The sequence below is a fragment of the Coenobita brevimanus genome, chromosome 98 (assembly GCF_032717465.1).
Source record: "Coenobita brevimanus isolate Jiangsu-jjx chromosome 98, ASM3271746v2, whole genome shotgun sequence".
Taxonomy (NCBI): Eukaryota; Metazoa; Arthropoda; class Malacostraca; order Decapoda; family Coenobitidae; genus Coenobita; species Coenobita brevimanus.
The window spans coordinates 18,770,413-18,796,754 of record NC_137051.1 but is presented as its reverse complement, the minus strand read 5'-3'; the positions used below and the strand labels follow the sequence as shown (position 1 = coordinate 18,796,754).

The 26,342-nt window shown below is 41.5% G+C and overlaps 1 protein-coding gene across 3 annotated transcripts in view; it reads right to left on the bottom strand.

The window, feature by feature from the left end:
• The window catches only part of HisRS (histidine--tRNA ligase), a 152,512-nt gene that overhangs the window by 114,207 nt on the left and 11,963 nt on the right, over positions 1 to 26,342 (bottom strand). Inside the window, exons 2-3 of one of the 3 annotated variants that reach the window (XM_080283848.1) lie at positions 22,951 to 23,191; positions 20,873 to 20,953 (exon numbers count right to left, since the gene is read on the bottom strand). In XM_080283848.1, coding sequence (XP_080139974.1) covers positions 20,873 to 20,953; positions 22,951 to 23,076 — 207 coding nt within the window. In that variant the 5' untranslated portion in view covers positions 23,077 to 23,191. Of the gene's footprint in view, positions 1 to 20,872; positions 20,954 to 22,950; positions 23,192 to 23,848; positions 23,996 to 26,342 lie in introns of those variants that run through there. The other 2 variants (XM_080283847.1, XM_080283849.1) reach the window with 2 other exon arrangements.

Below are 26,342 nucleotides of genomic sequence, written 5' to 3'. Positions count from 1 at the left end.
TTGGGAGCAGGGCAGTGAAATGGCGGGGGACAGGGCGACTTGGAGGCGATTTGTTTGTGGCCACCCCAAACGGGATTGAGGCGTCTGGCAATAGATAGATAGATAGATAGATATATATAAATATATATATATATATATATATATATATATATATATATATATATATATATATATATATATATATATATATATATATAAATATATATATATATATATATATATATATATATTATATATATATATATATATATATATATATATATACATATTATATATATATATATATATATATATATATATATATATATATGTATGTATATGGAGCCTCTGTGGTACAGTGGTAAAGTGTGCGTTTTCGTATACTGAAGAACATGGGTTCGTGCCCTGCCAGGGTAATAAACTTTGGGAGCGTTCTTCTGGCCACGTACTGCATTGGCGGACACAAGGGGTCCTGTGGTTGAACCAGTGTTGCATACTATAAAGTATGCTTGCACCCAGTCGGCTTGCGTGGGCCGATTACACTTGGTTCACAGACTACAAACACAAGGAGTGCTGTGTTTGAACCAGCGTCGCATACTATAAAGTATGCTTGCACCCAGTAGGCTTGCACAGGCCAATTACACTTGGTTCACAGACTACACACACATCCAAAGCCACGCCAACACTACAATTACACGTACAAGCACTTATCACCCTACATACAGTACAATCTCTACTAGACAGCCTAAGCCACTTGGTAGAGATACAGTGGCTGTATCGTCCCCACTTCGGTCGGGATAGGCCGGTCCTGCAGTGGACACTCAAATGGCTGATGATGATGATGAAATATTAAATATATATGTATATATATATATATATATATATATATATATATATACAGTAGAACCTCTTTGGTCCGGACCCCTTTAATCCGGATTTCTGTTAATCCCGACAAAATTTAAAAATAATAAGCTCCAAAAATATGTTGAAAGTAATTCTAAAGTCATTTTCAGTATCGGCGCGGAAAGCGATCGTCATTCGTTTAGTCTCGGATCACGCTAGGTCGCTACATGGGCGCCTGTTTAAACACACGCTAGCATTCATTCCATCAACTAGTTCACCAAACATTTATATTTTTACGCTGTATTTCAAAAGTTAATCCTCCTTACCATGCCCCTTAATGCAAGTGTAGCTTCTGTAATGAATAAAGGTGTTAAAAGGAGGAGTTTGCTTACACAAAAATGGGTCAGAATATTCTGCAGTGTTTAGTGATTACTGTAGGTTATATATTGTACTTAAATGTGCTTTACTTGTACATCAAACATTAGCTTCTTGCCCATATGGGTGTTATCAATATGCCAAAGATGACAATGTATTCTTTGTCTACATAAGTTTTATTTTTATTCCAAATATTAGTTAATTACAGTAATCACTCTAATATCCGGACGCCCAATAACCGAACATCCCCACTAACCGAACCTTATCGTCCTGGGATCAAACATTCCCAAAATGGTCCGAAAATCCAAAAAAATTGGAAAAAAAAATCGATTTTTTGCTGTCCGTAATTTGAACTTGCCGCGCGCGCCACGTGAGAGCATTGTTTTGGTTCGTCATTCCTCCGACGTCCGATAGAGCGCCGCTGCATCCTCCCCACTTCCCGCCTGTCTCTCACCGCGACAAGAGTCACCGCTCGACATGAGTTTGCGGCTGTCTTCAGAGTCTTCTGTGTCGGTACGCCATCACCACTACCCACCGATGCACCCCTTGGACGCCTGCCAGTGATACTCTCGGGCTCTGACAGTGAATAAACAGCAAGAACTTCTCCACTAGACCACACGGGAATTTTGAGTGTTGTGCAGTGAAAAAAACGGTGTGTTGTGTTAAGGTTTTCAAGTTGGGAGAAAAGACTAAGTAGAAAAGAAATTTAACGTAACTAACCTTTTTTGTTTTGGCTTTGGAAACTTAAAAAAACTTGGGAAAAGTTTATGTGCAACACTTAAATTTAATGGAACATTATTTGGACTAAAGTGAACACTGTGAAAAGAACGGACTTCTGTGTGTTAGTGACTAAGTTCAGTGCAAGACTTCAGGAAGAGTGTAGTGCAAGTGCTTCAGGAAATCGTTCTTACTGTCAGAGTCCGAGAGGAGGCGGTTATTCATCGAGGTGGCCAGGGACTTGCTGTAAGTAGCCAGAATGTTTCATGTTGTACTATTTTCCATACTATATTTACCAGAATGTTTCATATTGTATTTTTTCCCATACTATACTTACCAGAAAGTGTCATACTGTACTTCTTTCCATACTAAACTTACCTCATGCATGTGCAGTAGGAATGTGTTTTTCAGAGTTCGGTTAGGTTCGGTTAGGTTAGGTTCAGTTAGAGTCCATAAGTACCAGAATGTTTATTAATGTATGAACATACTTCTAAACTCACATTTTATGTTTCTATTGCATTTATTTCAGTCATTTATGTGCCTTATTGGTGTGATTTGGGTGTTAAATAGGTGCTATGCATGTCCGGAGGGAGTTGTATAGGTGTTTCTCTGTGTTAGGGTCCGTAAGTACAAGTCCATAAGCTGGGGCCCAATATCCGGACGAAACCAATATCCGAACCCACCGATGGCTCTATTGATCCGGATATTGGAGGGGTTACTGTAATTAATTTATTTTTTTGCCTACACGGGCCTTAGTCACTTACTACAATTTAAAATGTAGGCTAGTTTCTTGTCATGGCCTTACCTGTAAATTATGCAATACAAAACTATCTAACATGATTAGTTTTCTTATTTTAGTACCGGTACCCTTTCATCTTTGGTAGTTACGTAGGGTTGACACATGCAACATATGTTAATAATTAACAAACATACCATATGTAGATAGAGTTTGGTATGAACTGGAGATTACCCTGATCGTCCGGACAATCTGCAAATTCGGACAACCCTTCCCCACATATAGTCCGAATGAGAGAGATTCTACTGTATATATATATATATATATATATATATATATATATATATATATATATATATATATATATATATGGTCTATGTATATATATGCAGTATGCATACACAAGACCTATATAAACCATAATACAACTGTACAATGGTTAAGAATTTAAATTTTTGGCAAGACAATTAGATTGCTAAAGTCTGCCTAAGTTTAACTTCTTCAGTACAAGCAACCCTCTTCTAAGTTCAATGAAATACAGTTCTGGTTATTTCATACTGTAGTAGCAAGAACAGCATTCAAAACAGGCAACTGTACTGAAGAGAATAAAGAAGAGTTTTTTCACTACAAAATATCACCACTGAAATGAACAACATATAATACAGTGAATTCTCACATTTGGCGAGTAATAGGTGAAAAAAAAAAAAGAAAACCTCGCCAAACTGGAATTCGCCAAATCTGAACTGAATAACTAATGGAAAAAAAAAAATTGGTTCTGGGAATGCATGACTGGATTGATTTTCCACCTACAACATTACTGGGTGTAAATCATGTGATAAACACACATGATTCAACTGAATTTATTTTAGCAAAGAAACAATACAAAAGAGAAAAACTCACATAAGAAAATAAAATAAAGGGCTTGATGTACATGTGATGTATGGTGTGTGGATGTCTTAGTTGGCATGACTGCTTACATACAGGGTACTGAGGATTCGTCTGCACCTTTTACAATATTGGAAAATAGATAACTAATGAAAATAACATTTTATTACACTTCATCACAGGAGTCGGTAGAATAATAAACTTAAATTTTAGTAAAATTTTCCACTCATCTTAAATGTCAGGACCAACTGCTTAGCCCCGGGCTCCTACGCTCCTCATGGGGCAACGTAGGATTGGATGATGGATGGATGGATGAAAATTTTCCTCATGTATTATGGTTGTTATTGCTTTTAAACCATATTATTTCATACTGCAAATTTTGCTTTGTGAGGTGTTTCATACTTGGGTAATTTGTCACAAGATTTCACTTAACCTTAGCTGAGAATATGACTTAAGTCCTTTGTGAAATATTCTTAAGCTTTTTCTCAGCTAAGTGAAGACGACAAGCTAAGTACTGAATTAAGAAACATTTAGAAAATAATTATCAATACGGGCCCTGAAGCCTCACTCCCTGTAGCTTCTGTTGTCCCTTCATCCTGTGGATCTTCATCTGAGCCAAATCCTTCAAAATCGAAGTCATCTGGAATGCTTGCAACGTCTATGTTGTCATCAACTAGGCCAGGATCACTGGAGAGGGAAGCTTCAGCTGGTGCAATATTTTCACTTTTGTCGGCCCAGGTAACGAGTGATGAGCGCTTGTTGTTCATTTATTTTCTTATTGTATTCCTTCAAGAAGAATGATGATATTTCATTCATTTTCTGTACCAGCTGAACACAATCACTCACACTGGCTACAACAGTCTCTATTTCTTCTTGGAGATAGGAACAGTCACTCAATATGTGAGAGCTTCGTAGTTGTCAGTTGCTTGGGAGTCTGCGTGGGTTAATCTTGTTTGTTGCCGAGAAGCCAAGACTTGAATTTTGCAACACAAACTAAATTTTGTTGAAATTAATTGGCATAAAATTATAGAATACAGTTACAGTATATTTTTATTATAAACAAGTTGCCAAATGTGAGATTTCTGTCGCCAAATTAGAGTGTTGCGTACAAACCCATTCCATTGCCAAAAATGAATTAGCCAAATAAAAATTTGCCAAATGTGAGAGTTCACTGTAGTCCACATACTTCAATTTGTGGCAAGCTATGTTGCATGACGACAAGCAGGTGCCAGCAGGTAAGTTCAAGTATGCAATGTTGGTGCTAGAGGTGGGGTTACTGCGGCGTTGGGGCTCACACACACATAAATAGTCAACAAAGGAGATAGTGGAACAATTCCCCCTGCTTCTGGAGCATGGTGTGGGTAGCTCTGCAGCCAGGAGTGTTTTGTGTGCCAAAGTGAAGTCCTGTGTTTTTACATCTATCTATGATCTACTTATAGCCAGACGCCACAATCCCATAAGAGGTGGCCGTCTGTCTTTGAGTTTGTTGTTTTACAGGGAGGAGCATTAACCCTCCACCAACCCACTTGTTGACATGTAGAAACATGCATGGGTTGGTTATATGTTTACCACCCAGCATTGTAAATAGCTTCCTGGCTTATAGGAAACCATGAAACTTGTCATTCAATGTATCAATCAATCAATCAATCCAGAAAGGGCAAACACTGAGGGATGCATAGCCTCACTCACCCTCTGAGTCTACCCATGCAGGTCCCTTTGTGCAACCAACCAAGCAGCAACTCTTCCCCCTCTAAGTGTCTCTCGACAGGAGTGATCAATCTGCTCCAGCCATGAGTTATGTGGTCTTCTCCACCCTGAGTTAACTCGTTCAGAGGTCACCCTGTGAGCAAGATCAGCCACAACGAAAGAGGGCCACGTGCCCATATAGTTGAGTTGGCGTTGATGTATTATGTGGGTAATAGGTCTTGACTCAGTCTCACGGTGGTCCCTCGTTATGCACTTGGTTGTACCAGTAACAACCCTCGATTCTGTGAAGACAGTACTGTAGGAGTCAATTTGCCTATTCAAGTCACTGTTTAGTGTCCATGTCTCACAGCCATAAATTAAGACATGGAGCACCAGTACCCTCACGATGTGAACTGTCTCCCTTCTACACATATGATGACGGTGCCAAATATCCGAAATGAGTGAATCAATAACCCCGTAGGCCATATCAATGTGACAAGAGATCTCGCTGTTTGATCTACCATTGTCATGGGCCACACTACCAAGATAAGTATATCTCTCCAAGACGTCCATATCCTCACCACATGCTTGGACAGATTGAACTGCTTCATCCAACAAGCCACCAAATGCCTAGACCTTGGTCTTGGCCCAAGAGACCTCTAATCCCAATGGCTTAGCATTCTTGTGATATTCCTCGAGGGCACTCACTAGTATCTCCAGTGACTCCACTAGGATAATTGCATCATCATCAGCAAAATCAAGGTTGGTACTCCTGAAACTGCCAATTGATACCCCACAGTAACTTCTAGTCACAGCCTGGTCCAGTACACAATCCATACACATGATGAAAAGTGTGAGCGCAAAGACACATCCTGTCTTACACCAGAACTTACTGGGATGAAGTCGAATGTCCTCCCTCATTCCCACACACTTGGCAGCACTCTCAGTGTCTGAGTACAAGCCAGCAATCAGTCAGATTATCCCTGTGCGGATCCCACAGAGTTGCAAGAGTTCCCATAGTACCTCCCGATTTACTGAGTTAAACGCCTTTTTGAGATCCACATAGGCTGCCGGCAGACCTAGTTGAAACTCAAGATGGCATTCCACAAGAACCTGAAGAGTTAGGATACGATCAACAGTAGACTTCTTGGACATGAATCTGGATTGCACAGGCCTCCAAAATTTTAGAAAATTGTCGCGGACATGCATACGGAGAATGTGAGCATGAACTTTGCCTGGCACACTAGGCACTGTAATACCACAGTAGTTACTACAGTCATGCTGAACTCCTTTTCCTTTCCAGATAGGGGTGACCAAACCCTTTGTCCTATCAGGGGGAATGATACCAGTCTGCCAAACGGCTTCTATGACTCCATGTAAACCCCTGATCATGGCTTCACCCCCGGGTTTGATCTGTTCTGCTGGGATGTCACAAACACCAGCTGCTCACACCACATTTCAACCTAGTCACTGCCTTCTTGATTTCACCCTGAGAAGGTAAGGCTTTGTCAAGTGATGGGACACCACTCAATGGTTGTACACCAGACAACAGAAGCTCTCCAGCAGGAGGTTCAGTCATATACAGCAGCTCAAAGTACTCAACCCAACAAGCTCTATACTCACCTGTCTGACACGAGCCACCCATCTGCTGTCCAAACAGAGTTAACCTGACAGGTGGGTCTGAAGTAGTGCTTCTTCAGGGCTCGGTAAGTGGGTTAAAAGTAGTTTGCATGAAAACGGCCTTCCACCTCCTCAGTGATTTCCCTGACAAACCTCTCCTTGTCCCTTCTCAGTGAAACTAGTGCTCGTTGAGACAGAAGTCTGTGCTGTTCCCGATCCCCAGCCAGTCTGGAAGTATGACTCTCCTCAGCTGTGGTCAGCGTCCCCTGCGAGATGAATTCCCTCCATGATCTTGGGCAGTCTCCAAAACACTCATCAACTACTGGGTAGCATGCTTAACCCGTCATGTCCCGAGGTTTTCCGCCCCTCTGACATCACCCAGTCCCGAGCCTTTTTGGAAAAATTTTTTTTTGGCTCAAACTTCCGCTTAGGTTGAGAAACGAAGGAAAATCACCAAGAAAGGGCTTACCGTGGTCTATAAGTGGTCAGAACAGGTGAGGTCCCCCGAGCCAGGTATCGTATTCTGTAATGGACGAGCCAGGCGCTCACGTTTTCTATGGTAAGGAATACTGGGAGAAACAACACACAACACCTCTATATTTATTGAATTTGAACTAATAAACAATAACAGTAACAATATAATGGATTTCAGACACATATATATGAAAAATAAGCATTGTACCATCGCACGAGCATAGCGAGTTAGGTCCGAGTCGTAACATGCTATATGCTAAGTTTCTTGTATCAGTCAACATATCATTTTTTCTACTTGTATACTTCTGTTTCAATGACATTTTACCAATTACAACTGTTTGTAAGTGTTTTCAGATGTTTTCATTCATTATGATGACATGCAGCATAAGTCTAGTGCACATCAGCTTAGTAAGCGCACTCGCTATGACTCGTATTTCAACATATCCAATTGTTTTATCACTTTCCTATTATTTTTCCCTTTACATAGAACCTTTCCTCCACCACTGTAAATGTTTTCAATTACAGTAATCACTCTAATATCCGGACGCCCAATAACCGAACATCCCCACTAACCGAACCTTATCGTCCTGGGATCAAACATTCCCAAAATGGTCCGAAAATCCAAAAAAATTGGAAAAAAAACCGATTTTTTGCCGTCCGTAATTTGAACTTGCCGCGCGCGCCGCGTGAGAGCATTGTTTTGGTTCGTCATTCCTCCGACGTCCGATAGAGCGCCGCTGCATCCTCCCCACTTCCCGCCTGTCTCTCACCGCGACTGGACCTGCGCTCTTCGTAATGGCTGCCCACGTGCTCGCTTTTGTGGTGGTGCCGTACTTGCTGCAAGGCCTCCTGCTGCTCTCTGCCCTACTCTTAGTGTGTGTGATGATGGCCCCGCCTCCTGAGAAAAGGAAGAGAGTGGTGTTGACTCTGGAGAAGAAACGGGAGATATTGGAGAAGGTTGATGCGGGTTGGTCTTCCTCTCGCATTCTCCGCGAGTTCAACCTGGCCCGGTCGACTTTGTTTGATATCAAGCGTTCCCGAGACAAGCTCATGCAGTACACGGCTGACTTCTCGTCGAGAAGCAAACGCAACGTGGAGAGGAAGGTTATGTTTACTCCCAAGTATGCAGAGATCGACCGCTCCACGTTGATTTGGTATCGACAGCAACGTGCAGCTGGTGTGATGGTACGTGGAACGGAGCTGAAGGCTGCTGCTGAGAAGTTTGCAAGGCTTCACGACGCCCTAGACTTCAAGGCATCCGAGGGTTGGCTCTTCGCGTTCAAGTTGCGACATGGCCTTACTAACCGTAAAGCACATGGCGAAGCATTGGACGCTAACGAGGATGGAGTGGACGAGTTTCGGCACAAGGTGAAAGGCTTGATCGACAGGGAGGGCCTCACTCTCGGTCAAGTCTATAACGCTGACGAAACTGGCCTATTCTATCGCTCGGTGCCAACGAACACTCTCGCCGATGAGACGGAGAAGCGTGTACCTGGCCGCAAGCTTTCTAAGGAACGGATATCTGCTTTGTGTTGTGCCAATGCTAACGGCATGCACCGGCTTAAGCCCGTTATTGTTGGCCGTGCAAAGCAGCCTCGGTGCCTTCGTGGGGTGATGGATGTCCTTCCTGTCGTATGGTACCATTCTTTGAAAGCATGGTTCACAGCTGTGATTTTCAAAGACTGGTTTCACCATCACTTCGTCAAGGAGGTCATACATTACCAGACGAAGACACTGGGAATTCCTCGCGACCAGGTAAAGGCTCTCCTTCTCCTCGACAATGCACCTGCCCACCCGTGCGACAAGGACTTGGTTGCTGAGAATGGCCGTATTAGGTGCATGTTTCTGCCACCTAATACGACTGCTCTCATTCAACCAATGGACCAAGGAGTGATCGTGGCAACAAAGCGCCTGTACCGTCGGAAGTTCCTGGACGAGGTGATGGTGGTTCTCGAGGACGAGGACGAGCGCAGGGAAGGACGTGACACTCGAGGCAAGCGGACTTTGGAAAACCTTCGCCGCTACAACATCAAGTCTGCGCTGTACAACTGGGCTAGTGCATGGAAGGAAGTCCCTGTGAAAACTCTTGAAAATGGTTGGTCTCGTCTGCTTCTCGGAACAGATGTGGAGTACGATTTCCTAGGGTTTGACGTGGATGACTTCCATGCACGGCTACGTACGCACGGCGACGATGTTGATGTGGACGATGTTCGTGAGTGGTTGGACGACGACGAGGCGATCCTGGGTATCAGACGTTGTCTGATATCGAGATCGCGTCTTCGGTTGCTGGTGTCAGTCCCGAACTTGAAGATTCCGACGACGAAGGCGATGATGATGCAGACTCCGCCCAGCAGGACACTACTCCAGCCATCCCCAAGCTGAGCGCACTCCGGGAACATCTAGAGTTCGTCCTAGACTACCTGGAACACCCGGACTGCGACAGGGAGATGGGGCCCTTGGGACTCGTGGAGGAAGTGCGTGCTTTCCGGCAGCGCATCATCAATCGCCAGAATCGTCGGTCCTTGCGTCAGTCAACGATTGACAGTTTTTCAGGCCCGTGACCCCCGCTGTGCCAAGCCCTGGTTCCACTCCGTTGCCTCCCCAAGACAGGCCCTCATGCTCCGAGCCACAGCCCAGCACATCAGCTACAGTGGAGTCACCGCTCGACGTGAGTTTGCGGCTGTCTTCAGAGTCTTCTGTAGTCGGTACGCCATCACCACTACCCACCGATGCACCCCTTGGACGCCTGCCAGTGATACTCTCGGGCTCTGACAGTGAATAAACAGCAAGAACTTCTCCACTAGACCACACGGGAATTTTGAGTGTTGTGCAGTGAAAAAACGGTGTGTTGTGTTAAGGTTTTCAAGTTGGGAGAAAAGACTAAGTAGAAAAGAAATTTAACGTAACTAACCTTCTTTGTTTTGGCTTTGGAAACTTAAAAAAACTTGGGAAAAGTTAATGTGCAACACTTAAATTTAATGGAACATTATTTGGACTAAAGTGAACACTGTGAAAAGAACGGACTTCTGTGTGTTAGTGACTAAGTTCAGTGCAAGACTTCAGGAAGAGTGTAGTGCAAGTGCTTCAGGAAATCGTTCTTACTGTCAGAGTCCGAGAGGAGGCGGTTATTCATCGAGGTGGCCAGGGACTTGCTGTAAGTAGCCAAAATGTTTCATGTTGTACTATTTTCCATACTATATTTACCAGAATGTTTCATATTGTATTTTTCCCATACTATACTTACCAGAAAGTGTCATACTGTACTTCTTTCCATACTAAACTTACCTCATGCATGTGCAGTAGGAATGTGTTTTTCAGAGTTCGGTTAGGTTCGGTTAGGTTAGGTTCGGTTAGAGTCCATAAGTACCAGAATGTTTATTAATGTATGAACATACTTCTAAACCCACATTTTATGTGTCTATTGCATTTATTTCAGTCATTTATGTGCCTTATTGGTGTGATTTGGGTGTTAAATAGGTGCTATGCATGTCCGGAGGGAGTTGTATAGGTGTTTCTCTGTGTTAGGGTCCGTAAGTACAAGTCCATAAGCTGGGGCCCAATATCCGGACAAAACCAATATCCGAACCTACCGATGGCTCTATTGATCCGGATATTGGAGTGATTACTGTATTTTCATTCATTACGAGGGCATTTAGCAATATGCTAGCGCATATTCACATAGCAACCACGATCTCAAACACTCGTGTTTCATCTTCAACTTTATTTATTCACTCCAATTATAATTCCCCACTTACATTACACACGTTTACACCCCTATACTGCACTGTACATACTTACTGGCATTATTTATTCAAGTGAGCGTGAGAATATCGCATGAAAATACCCTCGCAATGAATGTTTCAACCAACATAATACTCACACACTTATATACTAATTCTTCACATATATTACACACTTTACCACTTGTTGACTTCTATTTTCACTATTACATGCCTTATTCATTCAACTGAGCGTCAGGATATCGCATCTCTATACACACGCTATGAATATTTGACTTAGAATATATTTCAGCACTTTCAATAATTTGAACTTATATCATACCCGTAAGCATTTCCAATAATAATAATTATATAATTACGGGCCGTATTTATTGCACTGAGTGACAGAATATCGCATCATAAAACCCTCGCTATGTATGTTTCCACTTACAGCATATTTATACACTTACATACAATTTTTGCACTTATGTTATACCCGTATGCACTTTATACTAATATTTGGAGATCAACATGACTGATAATTTCACTGAGCGTCTGTCTGTCGCATTTACTTCATAGTTTCAGCGTCCTGTCACATTCACACCATATCAGAATTGCATCAACATGTGATATTCGCTGAAACATGGGTGAATACAGAGACCCACGTCACAATCCACGCACTCATAGCGGGTGTCCTTCCTCTGTGTCGTGAGTCTCACCCGGGAATTGCTACACACGTGACACCTGCGTTGGGGCCTAGGTCTGTTTGGCTGGGGAGGGATAGGAGTGGGGAAATGGCGGCCAGATATTCTCAGGGGAGTTTGTGCAATAGGGGCAGTGCCGGTGCGATGTTGGGGCCTTTCTACAGCATACCGTGCAAACATCTCTCTTGTGAGCTCCCTCACAAAGGTTTCCTGAACTCCTGTTGTCATGGCGTGAAGGTAGTGGCAATTCAGAGCAGTGATGTCTAGCAAGTGAAAGAACAGTTTCTTATACCACTTCATCGTGGTCCTGGCACACTCTACCGTCGATATCATGGAGTCTGACTGGTCCACAAGGCGCATGTTTATGTTATAGTCCATGACACATTCAGGTTTCCATATATGACGCCTGTTCTCGTTACGGTAATCAACTGAATCAGTACGGTGCATCAAGGGGCGGTGAAACACTGACAATAGGCTTACCTCTCTATTGTGGTTCCACACAGTTGCAAGGATGTTGTTGGCTTTGAAGAAGACAACCTCATTCCTTGCAAGTTTCCGCCCTACCTTGGCCATGTGACGCCGGTTCACCTTCACGGTTCCACAGACTCCAGTTTCATGTGTGTGAAGATAACGAGCGAGAAGAGGGCTAGTGTACCAATTGTCCAGGTAGAGGACGTGACCACGATGAAGGTAGTCTTCTATCATCGTCTTTACCACTGCTCCCGACAGTCCAATACTTCGATCTTCTATTATGTCCGTCTGTGCACCGGTGTACAAGACTATGTCTTGCAAGTATCCAGTCCTACGGTCGCACATAACAAAGATCTTGAACCCAAAACGGTGCCTTTTGCTGGGTATATACAGTACTGCCTAAATTAAATATTGCCTCTCCACAACACGAGACTCTCGTCTATGACGAGGTCTCTATAGGGATAGAATGAGGAACGAAAGGTTTGCCTCAGGTGATCAAAGACCAACCTAATTCGCCTCATTTTATCAGTGTCGTTCGCATTTGCATGATCATGAGCATCGTAGAAATGGAGGCGACTTAGAATTTGTTGAAACCGATTACGGCTCATCACTTGACCAAATACTGGGGTAAACATAACAGGGTCCCTAGTCCAGTAAGCAGGAATTCTGTTCTTTCGTATAATACCCATCAAAAGGACCAGGGCAAAAAATAGGAACATTTCTGAAAGGGAGACAGGGTAATCATATATGATAGAATGCCTACTCCTTGTTCCCAATTTTTCACTCTCAAGGCGCTGGATGCTTGCAAACAGGTTGGTTTGGTATACAATCTGCTCCACAAATGCCTCACTAAAAAACAGGTGGAAAAAATCCAACCTGGTGGAATTACGGTGAATTCCTGGAGCAATGCAGCCAAAGCGCCCCTGCTCAGTGAAGGGGTGAATGAGGGGAGAAAAATCACTCCCATCCTCCAAATTCCACCCCACAAATCCCTCGTCCCCATCATCCCCATCACCGCCTTCGTCTGGGTGGGGACAAGATCCTGGTTGGGGAGGTGGGGGAGAAGGAGTGTGGAGGGCTTCCCCACTGTCACTCCTCTTCCCTCTGCTTTTACCCTTTCCCTTTCCCTTACCCTTACAGCCTTGAGGAACATTAGGGGGCTGTGGGGATGAAGTAGGGGAATATTGGGGAGCAGAAGACGCGCTGGGGAGTGGTTCCTCCCCACCTTCCCCCTCCATGACAACACCACGTGCTTTCTCACGCACCCTAGCTCGACCACGTGTTAGGGGATATTGGGGAGCAGAAGACATGCTTGGGATTGGTTCCTCCCCACCTTCCCCCTCCCTCACAACCCCACGTGATACTGAACGCACCTGCACTGGCCCACGTGATACACTACGCCGCCTCACACTACCTAGGGAGAGCAATGACTCACTCACGTCACTCTCACTTTCCCTAATCCTCCCTGTACTTTCCGTTTCACTCCCCACCCTCCACGGCACTTCCTAACTCCCCAAACAAAATGCTAGGCCCATACCTGCTCGTCCGACGTGGTGTGCGCTCTGGGCCATGATGAGTGATGACCTCACGTCCATACCACGTGGCAGCACGTCCCACGGCTCCGTCATCGTCATCGTCCTCGTCATCGAATTCTGGTTCCAAATCACGTTGGGGATAGGCATAGGATGTTGCACGTGGCTTCTTGGCCTGCTACCCCTCTCTAGCAGCACGGTAAGTCACATACTGCCGCTTCCTGGGAGACGGAACTTCCTCATCACTGCTGGTGGTTTCTTCCTCCTCTGGCTGCACATAATCTTTATCCACAACCTTTTCGTCCAGTGGGGAATCACTGTCGCCTGTAAAGGCGTCCAGGGTGGCTTGAATTTCGCCCTCTGAGAGACCTCTCTTAGCCATGTCTGAGCAGGACCGTTGCTACCAGGTGAGTGGATGAGTGGCAGGTTAGCGCGGGTCGCGCGGGGTCGCCGAGTGTCCCCGCCTGGTGGCAGGTAGGGGAAGGTCATGCGAGGATACGTACCGCAAATCAAGCGCGAAATTTGAAAATTGTCGAAATTATGCACTTTGCAATTGCATGACGTACCGGTACGTCGCCGGGACTGGCAAATGCAAATCGTTGCAACGTACCCATACGTCGACGGGACGGGGCGGGTTAAAGGTATCCCACTGTTCAAAGGGCTCCTCAATAGTACTGAGTACTTCAAACTGATCTGAGACTGCCATTGCATACTCATGTGCACACTCCTCATCCCTAAGTTTCTCAAGAGTGAACCTTTTTTGGTGGCATCTTGAGAATCTCTCTGTTTTGATTTGTAGCCTTAGAGTAGCAACAAGTTTTTGATCAGTAGCAAAGAACTCTGCGCTCCTGAAAACTCTGCAGTTCTGAAGGATCCTCCAGCAAGTACTAACAAGGATGTAATCAATCTCCTTTGCAAACCCTCTGGTATTGTTATATCAAGTCCATCAGTGAAGATTTGGTGGCTGGAACCAGGAATCAAGCAATTCTTAACTCAACAGAATTTTGTGAAATCGAGAAGGTCTGAACTACTGGAATTCCTGATTCCAGAGACATGAGGACCTACACAATCCCTGAATCCCTCCCTGTCCCTTAAACTGCATTAAAGTTGCCCAAGACCAGGAGTGTATCCCGCAAGGGACACTGTTCCACAACAGTCAAGTTTGGTGTAGAATAGCTCTTTCTCTTCAAGATCACTCACCTCAGTTGGAATGTACACTGTAATAAGAGAGATGAAGCCCAAGCTGTGCTTCAATCTCACCAGCATTATACACTCATCAATCGGAGTAATCGTGTCAACGCAGGGGACAAAGTGAGCTGCAACTGCCACAGCGACACCTCTAAGACGGGCACCAATGTCACAGCCAAACCAGTAGTACGTGTAATCACTATTACTGATCTCACCATGCCCAGGTCGCCTCACTTCAGAAAGCGCAGCTATGTCGACCTCCAATTGCCCCCTCTCACGACAACAAAGACAGTCGATCATCCTCTGAATGCCTTGGAACATTCCAAGCCCCCACCCACAGTGCCTTCTGAAGGTTAAACCAGTGCTTGGAACCTCCAGCTTGCATGTCCTCTGCACCATCACAATGCGAATAAAAAGCAGGGTCTGGGCTAGGGGGTTCCCCCTCCATCATCTGATTGCTGGGGTCCTGTAGGCTTTACCCAGCAACCACCATGGTGCATCCCAGCATGACAGGGCCCACAAAACCCTGCCAGGCTGTCACGAATCAATCCGCGACATTTCCCTTTTGTGAGAAGCCACGATCTATTAGTGGAAAACTCACTGCGTATCGCTCAGCTAACCGTTTCTCTCTCCATTTCGGAGTATACTTTTCAAAACATTCGTCACCGTTTTCAGGGGTGACCGATTTAATGCACGTCACTAAGTGCGCTACTGAGCGATACTATTGTTTCTTTATCGTTCGCCTCTGCTTGCCTAAACCGTTAGCCACGCCTTCTTCTGGTAGCTTGTGCGTCCTGCCTATACATTATTTGAATTCAGTCCAGTTGTTGCTGCGACGGAGAGAGGTCCTGTGCAAGCAGTGAGGTCAGCTAGTACCCAAACTCCACAGTTCTTCAGTACTTTCATCCTAGTTCAGCTTGGGTGATACGCAGCATTCATCGACTATAGTATTTCCTTCTTGTATTTCCCTAGTCATAAGAGTTTAATTAAGGTGTTTTTTCCTAGGCATAAGTATTTAGCTATTGCGTGAGTGAGTGAGTGCGTCTCATTTAATTTGATTTGAATTGTAACGTTAAATTTATTTTTTGTAATTAATAAATTTAACAGTTCTCTTTTCTTGAGCTCAATGTAAAGTAAACTCTTGTTTCATTTCTCCGTAATTAAGCTTATTTCCCACATAGCTCCTAGCTTGCATAGACGTTTTACTATTCATAACTGGTACTTAGACCAGTCTTGTATTAACTTAAAATCCGTTGTGCCAGATAGGAGTTAATGCATCAGCAAGAACCTGATGTTATTATTATTAGTATTAGTTATTTATTGTCAGGGGTGATGTAACTTTCTCCAGAGGCTAACAGTACAGTAATTCAGCAATTGTGAGTAATTAGTCTCTGCTGTGTACTGTTGAGAAAGTTTGTAAATTCTCGTTCTGAGAGAATCGTGCGAAGCAGGCCAGTGTAAAGTAATCGTTGTTTGATTTAGTAAGACAATCATTGTCCCTGCTCTTCAATATTATTGAATATTAATATCAATTTAAATAACATTTAACCATTTATTTGTCAAAATTACCGTGTTATTATAAAAACCCCGTGACACAGGCCAGCACCCAAAGGAGGACCCTCGGGCAAAACTGGGCCGGTGTCAGGCAACACGCACTGATCCCTATCCCTACTTCTTTTAATTTCGCGCGAGGTTGTTTTTTTTACAGGGAAGGGATGCAAAGCCCACCCCAATCTCCCAAGTCAGGAAAGGGCTCACCACTAGCCTATGGACAGGGGCATGGAATCCCTGACTATGGCTATCTAGGTTTTACCTCTGAGTTTTCTTCATCCTAGGTGGATTGCCAACCAAGGCTAACACGCTCCTCCTACCCTACTAGATAGCCATTGGCATAAACTGCTCATCTGCCCTTTGACAGGTCTTGTTTTTCATCCTACAGGGTGTCTAGTCACCCTCCTCACTGGCCTAGACCAATGGGGGTGCTGGTTTAGTCACTGATGATCCGACCATGAAACAGGTAATACTGGATTACACGTTACCAATAGCATAACAGTGTCTGACCTGACTCAATGTAAAGCCACCTGAATAGGAAAGAGGAATAAAATCAGACTGAAAAGATGGGAGAAATGAGGAGAGGATGGCCAACACAGAAAAAGAATGATGAAGGTGAAGAGAGTAGAGTAGGCAGCACTACATCAAATGAGTGGAAGATCGTTGCCACCCCCTACCACCTTGTCAGGTGCAAGAATGTACATACTGTAACTGATTCACCTACTTCAATCCCCTGTCAATTTCCTGCTTTATCACACTTCCATGACTTTTTTCCAGGGTTGGCACCAAAGTGGGTAACTCGGTTTTACCCACCCGGGTTTTTTCAATAAAACCCACTTGAAAAAAAAAAACACTATTTTACCCACTTTACTGGGTTTTAAAAAAATAATGTATAACAAATTCAGTTTTCTTTGATTAAATGGTTATATATTTTGCACACAATATCAGAAGTAAATAATAGCTACTTAATCATATTCTATTTCAATGGTTAAAGAAACATAACATCGCTAAGTATTTATAATATAATATCTTGGAAGCATAATCTTAGTGATTTAAAAAAAAAAAAAAAACTTATTACACTTCACATCACCAACGTAAGTAAAACATGCTCTTTGCAAATATGAATTTTGTTCTTTGATTTTTTTTCCAAAACTATTCATAATACTTCTATTTTTCTAACAGCTTTTAAAACCAATATACTTTTCATTTGAAATGACAGTATTTTTGTGTCACAGTAAATTATGGTTCTTGTCACGTTACCCAGCCGATATATATATATATATATATATATATATATATATATATATATATATATATATATATACAGTAGAAGTCCGATTTTTCGGCATCTATGGGACCAGGCTAGTGCCGAAAAATCAAAATTGCCAAATTATCAAAAACCCTACCCACTCAATACCTTATATGTTTTGGTGAACACTATCATCACTACTCATATCATTACAAATGTGTTTGGAGAGAGTACTGTACACTGTTTGATACTGTACAATACTGTAATGAATATAGTACTATACATGAATATGAAAAATAAGGAAATTAGCAAACATACTGTATATAAATGTAATGGTACAGTAGGCCTACAAATTCACATGCATTTACCTAAACTTATAGTAGGTTCCTTATTTACTTATGTACAACAGAAGGGGTTGATTGGAGTCTGCTACTGCTGGAAGAAGTCCCCAGCAGTAGAGGGTCCTCATGGAGAATTTCAAGGCTGACGAAAAAAATCGGAAATTCTGCCGAACGATCAGAGATTTTCATATATGGGACTATTTCTCAAAACTGCCGAAATGTCAGATTTGCCGGGGAATTGGATGCCGAAGAATTGGACTTTTACTGTATATACTGTACATATATTTCGTGTCCAACTCTGGCCAAAGGCTTCACGGCCTATTTCCCGGGGGCAGTGACCTATCTCAAGGCCCAGCAGTCCTACACCTCCACATGTCACCACTTCGGCGCTAACACCCACCATCCATATTGAATACATGCTAGGGCTGCCTCATACAGGACTGGTGTACTGGTATTAGCGGGGGTATTTTTACGACATGTTGGCAGGTCATCTGGTAGATCAGGAAAGTCTGCTTTTAAGAAATTCAAATCCTTAAACTGTTCCCTGCCCCAGTTGGGATTCGATCCTGGGTCAGTTAGGACCGCAGGATGTCTCTCTACTGATTCAGCCACGGCATCCCCCAAAAGAATTTTTTTTTTCCCCAAATAAGAATGCAATTCTTTGCCTCAGTGATAAAATAAAAATGACACTTCACTTCTAAATGACTTACCAACATGAAATAATAATATTTCCTGAAAAATAATAATATTATTCCTTACTGCAATTTCAGAAAATCAGGTCAAAGTTTTCTTCATCTTAAGAATATTTTTACATTGCTTTCCTTCTCAGCAGATTCAGTTTTTATACGTCCACATGTAATGTGGTCATATTATGCAGTCGATCCTGTGTGTGTGTGTGTGTGTGTGTGTGTGTGTAAACAAGCTGGAGACCACAATTCTTGACAGATTTGGTTCAAATTTGACATGATCATTTATTTTACACAGAGGAAGGCTGTTACTGATTTGGTGCATGCCTGCTGTGTAGCAGCCACCCAAGGATAACAGCCAAACAGGTCAAAACATGATTGTGTTGATTTCCCTCATTCAGATAACTGTGTGAAAAATAAAATTTTATTGGGCTACTCATAATTATGTATAACGAAAACATTATTTTTTAAAAATTTATGGTAAACTTTGAAAAAACCCACTTTTGCCTGGGTTTTTGGGGTATTTTGGGGGGGGGGAAAACAAAAAAAAAACAGGTGGGTTGGGCTTTTAAAAAAAAAAGTGGTTTTTTTGCCAACCCTGCTTTTTTCTCACAAACTCATTTACCATATCCATCCACTTTCTTGGCCTACCAATCCAAGCCTCCTCCCACCTTCTAAATCAAATACCTTCTGGTTCACCCAGTCTAAATATATTGTCTTTATATCTTAACAGAAACTAAGCACACTTACTTGTATCCTCTGAACAATACGCCACCTTAATTAACAACGTCAAGAATCACTTTTTTTCTTATCCTGTATTCCTTTCCAGTCCTATTTCCAAAGATCTCACATAATCTAATGGAATCAGCAGAGAAATAGAGAGGGAAGTGAGGGAAGGAAGGAAAGCATGAAAAAAGAAAAATTACAAAAGAAAGGGGAAGTGATGAAATAATGAAGTGTGAAAGTCAGTCACTGCTGTAATGATACTGTATGTTCTTGTTAACTTTTTTTTTTTTTTTTAAAGTCCCCAGCAAATTATAGAAAAATTGCCTCCAAGAAATTTTGATACTTCTTATAAAGCTGATTTGCCAGTATTGTACTCCCATTTCACAGTACCAACTGTATGGAAAACATGATACTTGGGAACACACTCAACTTATAAGGCAACTAGGACTGCCTGTACTGCCAGATAGAAACCACCAGAACAAGTGTTGTCTTGTCCAGCCATGATTCAGTGCTATTCCTTGGCTGACCAGATATCAGCTTGGATGATGATATCATTAATCATTATGTTGGTCATGTTTGCCTACACAAATTATATATAGGCTTAGAGATCTGAGATAACCTGGAAATAGAGCAACATAAAGATATGATACTTGGTAAAATATCAAAACTGCATTTCATTCTTTGATATACTGTACCAACCATTTGGTAATACAGTACCTACAACGCAGTGATCATTCTGATATCCACCCAAGCCAGGGACAGGGGTACCTTTTCTCTGTTGGGTGTACATGTCATTATATATAAACACTATGAGTAATAAAACTATTGCTTGATGGTTTAGTGGGTAATTAGGGTGCTCCAATCAGATTGGGCCAGTGCAGGTTTATATCCAAGGGGTGGCTGGGGTTTATTGCTCACATAATGCCACTCAGAGATGAGTGAGGCTGGCCACTCTCATCTTAAATGTCAGAACCAACTTGCCTAGCCCCAGGCTATTATGTTCTGCCTGGGGCAACACTGGATTAGATGATGATTGAATGAATGAATAAAACTACCACAAGTATTTAGACAAGAACATTGTTACAAAATGCAGTGCAAGTGAAAGCAAGAGAACAACGGAAGGAATCTTCATTATCAGACTGATGAACACATTATGTCATTTAAGTATAAGTACCGGTACTCTATTTATGGCAATACTGTACAGTACAGTACATAATACTAGGCATCATAAAGTAAAAATTTATAACTGTACAAACTTTAAGCTACTAAACTTGCTAACACACACACACACACACACACACACACACACACACACACACACACACACACACACACACACACATAACTGAGCCTTACGTAGTACAATTCATTAAACAAAATAACAACCAACTTGTGAAGGTTTGTCTGGCTTAAGTGATTCTGGAGTCATCTTTATGCTCTTGTGCACAAGCTGTGAGAGTTCTTCAGCCATCTGCAAGCAACGGAACTTTATTAAACACATAAAATAGTCTTCACAATAAATAATTACAATAATCAATGCATCATGTGCAATGTAATGGTGCTTGAATGACATTCTTGTGAACCTAATGTTCAAAAGATGAAAAGGTATTAACTCAATTATAATGGAAAGAAGTTGAAGACAATCAATAAACAAACTACAGGTACAGTAGTACAGCAATGAATGAAGTGAATGCTGTATAACAGCCTACTCAATCAATACAATTTGAAATAATACTGCATAACAAAAGTACATGACAAAATACTTTCGGGCAAAGAAAGCCTACTACCTGCACAAGCTAAGCTGCAAAGCTCAATCTCATGCACAATCACTCTCTCTCACTGCACTGCACTTCTGATTACTATGTAACATACAGTAATACTCCAACAAAAATTATGTGAATATGGCAATACACCTAATACTATGATAATCACTGGAAAGTACAACACATGCTCAAATAAACAGAATAACAATGCAAAAAATTACAAGAATCTTTTGAATGCAGCATGACTGGTACCACACAAAAATGATAAAGAACAACACAAATACCTGATTATCCAAAAAAATGTTCATTAATATAGGAACTGCTCATGGTTGATCTACTGGTACTGTATTTTGTTATACATAGCCATTCTGAGCAGGTCCCAATATAAGGAACATATTATTATTAACTCTTAACATTCAACTGGAATCATCCGAGATCAACATTTCCTGCCAAAATTTTGACTCCTTGACTACAGCATGCACGCAAATAATTTTTCTGGTGTTCATTCTGTCACTCAAATTACAGGTACTTCAAGTTCTGTATGAAATAAATTAATTACTGAAATTACAGCTATAATCTTAACTTGTTATTCAAATTCTTGGGAAGAAAATCTGAACTCTCAGAGCTGTATCAGGGATAAACCACATAACCATCATTAATGCAACTGCTGTTACAAATATAGTAGTACTGTACTGTATTGGAATTATAACAGTTATAAAGTGAAAAGCTTACATTCAACGGAGGATCTAATGTATCTTATAATACAATGCTGTTAAACACTAATGTGGGGCACTGAGACATGTACTATACAGTACATTTATGAACTGAAGAGATAATCAATAGTAAAGAAAAGCACAGTGTATTTAAAAGTAATCAACAAAAGCAACAAATCCTCCTACAGACCCTCATCAGATTCTATACCAGTAGGTATGGACACTATGACATGCACACTAATGGACTGCATCTTAAATGTGTTTCAAGTTTTCTAAAAACAATTCCAAAATCAAACAAAATCAACATTTAGTGAACCAAAACCAGAACATACAGTATATAAATTATACTCCATCTGCCCACTGAATAAAATGGGTCTGATGACATTCAAAGAGGGCAAGCCATACAGTTCATTATGCTTGACCTCCCCTGTGCATAAAATGGGTCTGATAAAGGTCTGTGGCAGTTTGAAACAATACAATAGGCTATATACTGTGTTACTGTATCAGGAAAAACTAGGCTTGTTTTCAAAGAATGCAGCTGTCATACCATGTTCCTCAAAGAAAGACAAAGTTTGCCATAATACATTAGTTTTATAGTAAGGTTACTGGTGCCAGATGTTATTCATGCAGTGTCTCAAAGTGCATGAGATTCATTACGTCAAGAACTTGCTATGTGCAACTCATTTGCAAAGTGTTCTAACAGCCTCACTGCCAATCTGAAATTCTTTTTGACGTAACACTGTCCCATTTAAAAGAGGACTGCAAAATTTTTGGGCCACACACTGCCCTAAATATCTACATATTAACCTGTAAAATATGTAGATTTCAGGAAACTAATCACCATTTTCTCCTAGACTTTACAGTACCTCTTCATAAATGATAACACAGCAAAACTACGGTACATCAATGATATAAAAGTTACATGCAGGCATAGCGGTTGATAAAAACGAATCTAAAAATGACACTTAATTACGGTAAAAGCTTTGGCCTACCTTGCAGGCTAAGCCTCTTGTGCCAGGGAGTGAGGAGAGGAGTGTGGCAGAGAGACTGAGGTGAGAACCACTCATCAATCGATTTACAAACTGTATGCTCCGGCCCACGCAAGCAATTAAAGCCATTCTACACCCCGCTCTTCACTCTAGCTTGATTGACATTGATCTTCTGCCTTTATAATACGGTACAAGTTATTCTTTGACTGGTGGGACTGTTGTGCAAATGGACCAGCTATCAAAACTGTGGAGAACAGAAAGAGGGAATGTAAGTATGGTAAAAGTCTTATCAATTATCACAATACTTAGTACTGTGAACAGGTGAACAGCAACAAACTGAGGAAACAATACTAACGGTAATCCTGAGGCACTGTAATACCGATACCTACTTAGTAGTGAAACAAATGACTGAATACCAATAAACGGAGGCAACAATACTAATAATAACGGTAATCCCGAGGCACTGTAATACCGGTACCTATATTCAATGACCGTATTCATGAGTTGACTAAAATTTTCCCTGATTTAGCAACTACACTTTACAAAACTGAAATTATACCTGCAGTACACAATTACACTTCATTAACTGATATAAATCAAATAAATGAAAAGAATTGCAGACTGGCAAGAGAGGCTCCTGAAATCAAAAACTGTGTAGCAGTCAGAGGCACACCCAACCCAAACAGGCATTAATTTCTAAAAATCAAAATCTACAGCCACTTGATCACAGGATTATTTTAGCAGATGGTAGTTAGGTACATCTAGTACAATGAGGAAGAAATTATACACATCTTGATCCACAGATTGAGATAAAGTAGATAAACATCTTGGGCAAGTCACGTGATCAAATGACAATTTCCAAAACCACCTGAACCACTGAATGAAACTCCTGCATCCACACCTTACAACTCAGTGAATGAGGTGGGAAGTCTTTGGTCTCGCTTGGTGAAAAAGACGACATGTGAGCCAACCAACGCTGCAAACTGGGTAATGTGTGAGGGGGATTCTGGGGAAGGGCGCCAGACGCCAAGAGGGCCATGTCAGCTTGCGTGGGCTCATGACCCCCAACATAGCTGAACTGTGACAGGTGGTCATCCAGGAGCACTAAGGGCAGGTCCTGTTGTAGTGGGAACACTGTGTTCTATATAGATCCTGGGGCTGCACAGCAGTTTATATTCCAGTCAATATGATACCAGTACATCTTGTTGCTCCATATATATATAGTACTGGTATTTCCCTCAAAATGACAAATCCTTGACATCCTGGATAATGCTGCAATAAACTCCTGTGATATTTACTAAACTAATGGAACAATATGGATAATAAGAGCCTTGCATTATATCTTTCCCAAACTCATAACTGTCTGGTGGTAACTAGTATATATATCTATATCTATCTATCTATCTATCTATATCTATCAATCAATCTATCTATCTGTCATATCTTATATATCTATCTATATAGGCCTTTACTGTATATCTAAACAGAGTATATCTATATCCATCTATATATATTTACAGTATACTATACATACATATATATATATACATTATATATGTACAGTATATATATATATATATATATATATATTATATATATATATATATATATACAGTTTATACACACACTGGTACCTACTGAAGAGTTTATTGCAGTTTGTAATTCCTTCAGTATAAAGGAACTCTCTGAATTTGAGTGAAATTATCTGGTTTTAGTGAGAACAGTAATACACAGTACTGTACTGTAGTTACCTGCTTTAAATACCGAACATATCACACGATAGTGTATTTCAAATCAGGTAATTGAAGTTCTGCTACTTGTAAACCTGTCTGGCATAGAATTACTTTCTGGTGCTATAATGTAATATACAGCATATACCAGAAGTGTCAGGGTATTAATACCCAGTACTTTATAACATTATAACAGACTGTGGATGGGAAGAAGGGATGGGGCAGATAGGTATATGGGCGGAGTGTGTGATTTGAAGAGGGCAGTCCATTGACAGACTACAGGGTGACTTGGAGGCAACTTTTAGCCACCCCTTACAGGACTGACACATCTGCCCATAAAATTCTATTACAGTACACCCTTGATTTAACACACTAATTGGTGCCAGACTCTTGACGTTAAAGCTGATCACCATGCTGTTCTGTAATTTCCCAGGCATCGTGGCTTTTACCAACTATAAATAATATAGTGCGCTGTTTGGCCATACGGTCATGCACAGTAACAAACAGCTAGGTCTAAATGGTTCTTTTTCTCAATAAATGCTCTATTTATGGCTCTTCTCACAATGCTGGTCACCCTAAGACTGATGCTCCATGAGACTGTGTGTGTGTGTGTGTGTGTGTGTGTGTGTGTGTGTGTGTGTGTGTGTGTTCTTACCTAATTGTTTCTTTACAGGAATGAGTCAAGCTCGTACTGTCCCGTGTCTTAAACCATTTTTATCGTACATATTCTTAAATTTATGAATTGTTTTGGCACACACTACAGTATTTCAATTGGTAGTGCATTCCACTGATCAACTGCCCTATTTGGGAAACTAAATTTCCTTACATCTTTATTGCCTCTCTTTTTATGCATTTTTTTGCAGTGTCCTCTTGCTGATGCATCCCCATAGGTTATGTAATCATTTATGTCTATTTTCTCCTTCCCTGATATGCATTTATAAAGCATAATCATGTCTCCTCTTTTCCTTCTCTCCTGTAGTGTAGGTAGATTCAATTTTTCTAGACTTTCTTCGTAGCTTAGATCCCTTAAGCTTGGTACCCATCTTGTAGCGGCCCTTTGAACTTTTCTCGTAGTGGCCCTTTGAACTTTTTCAATCTTATCTATGTGTTTTTTTAGATGAGGACTCCAGACTACTGAGGCATACTCCAGGGTTGGTCTGATGAATGATGTTATTATCTTTCTTAGCATGTCTTCATTTATGTATGTGAATGCTGTTCTCATATTTTCAAGCAGTGTATACTGTACATGTTCCGTACCTTCTCACTGATGTGGTCAGCCAGAGATAGACTGTTATTGATAACCACACCTAGGTTCTTCTCTTTTTCTGATGTGTGCAGGGTTTTACTTCCTAACTTATAATCCAAAACAGGTCTTTTCCCACTTTTTCAAACTTGATTACATGACACTTGTCCACATTGAATTGCATTTACCATGTATTGCTCCATTCATGAAGTTTATTTAATTCTTCTTGTAGCTCTCTACAAGAGTCTATGTTGGTAATTCTCCTTTGTATTTTTGCACCATCAGCAAACAGATAGCTTTAATTTCCAATGTTACTGTCTATATCATTTATATACACTAAAAACATAATTGGTGCCAGCACTGAGTCCTGTGGAACTCCTCTAGTCACTTCCCTTCATGATGAGTAATTTCCTCTTAGTACT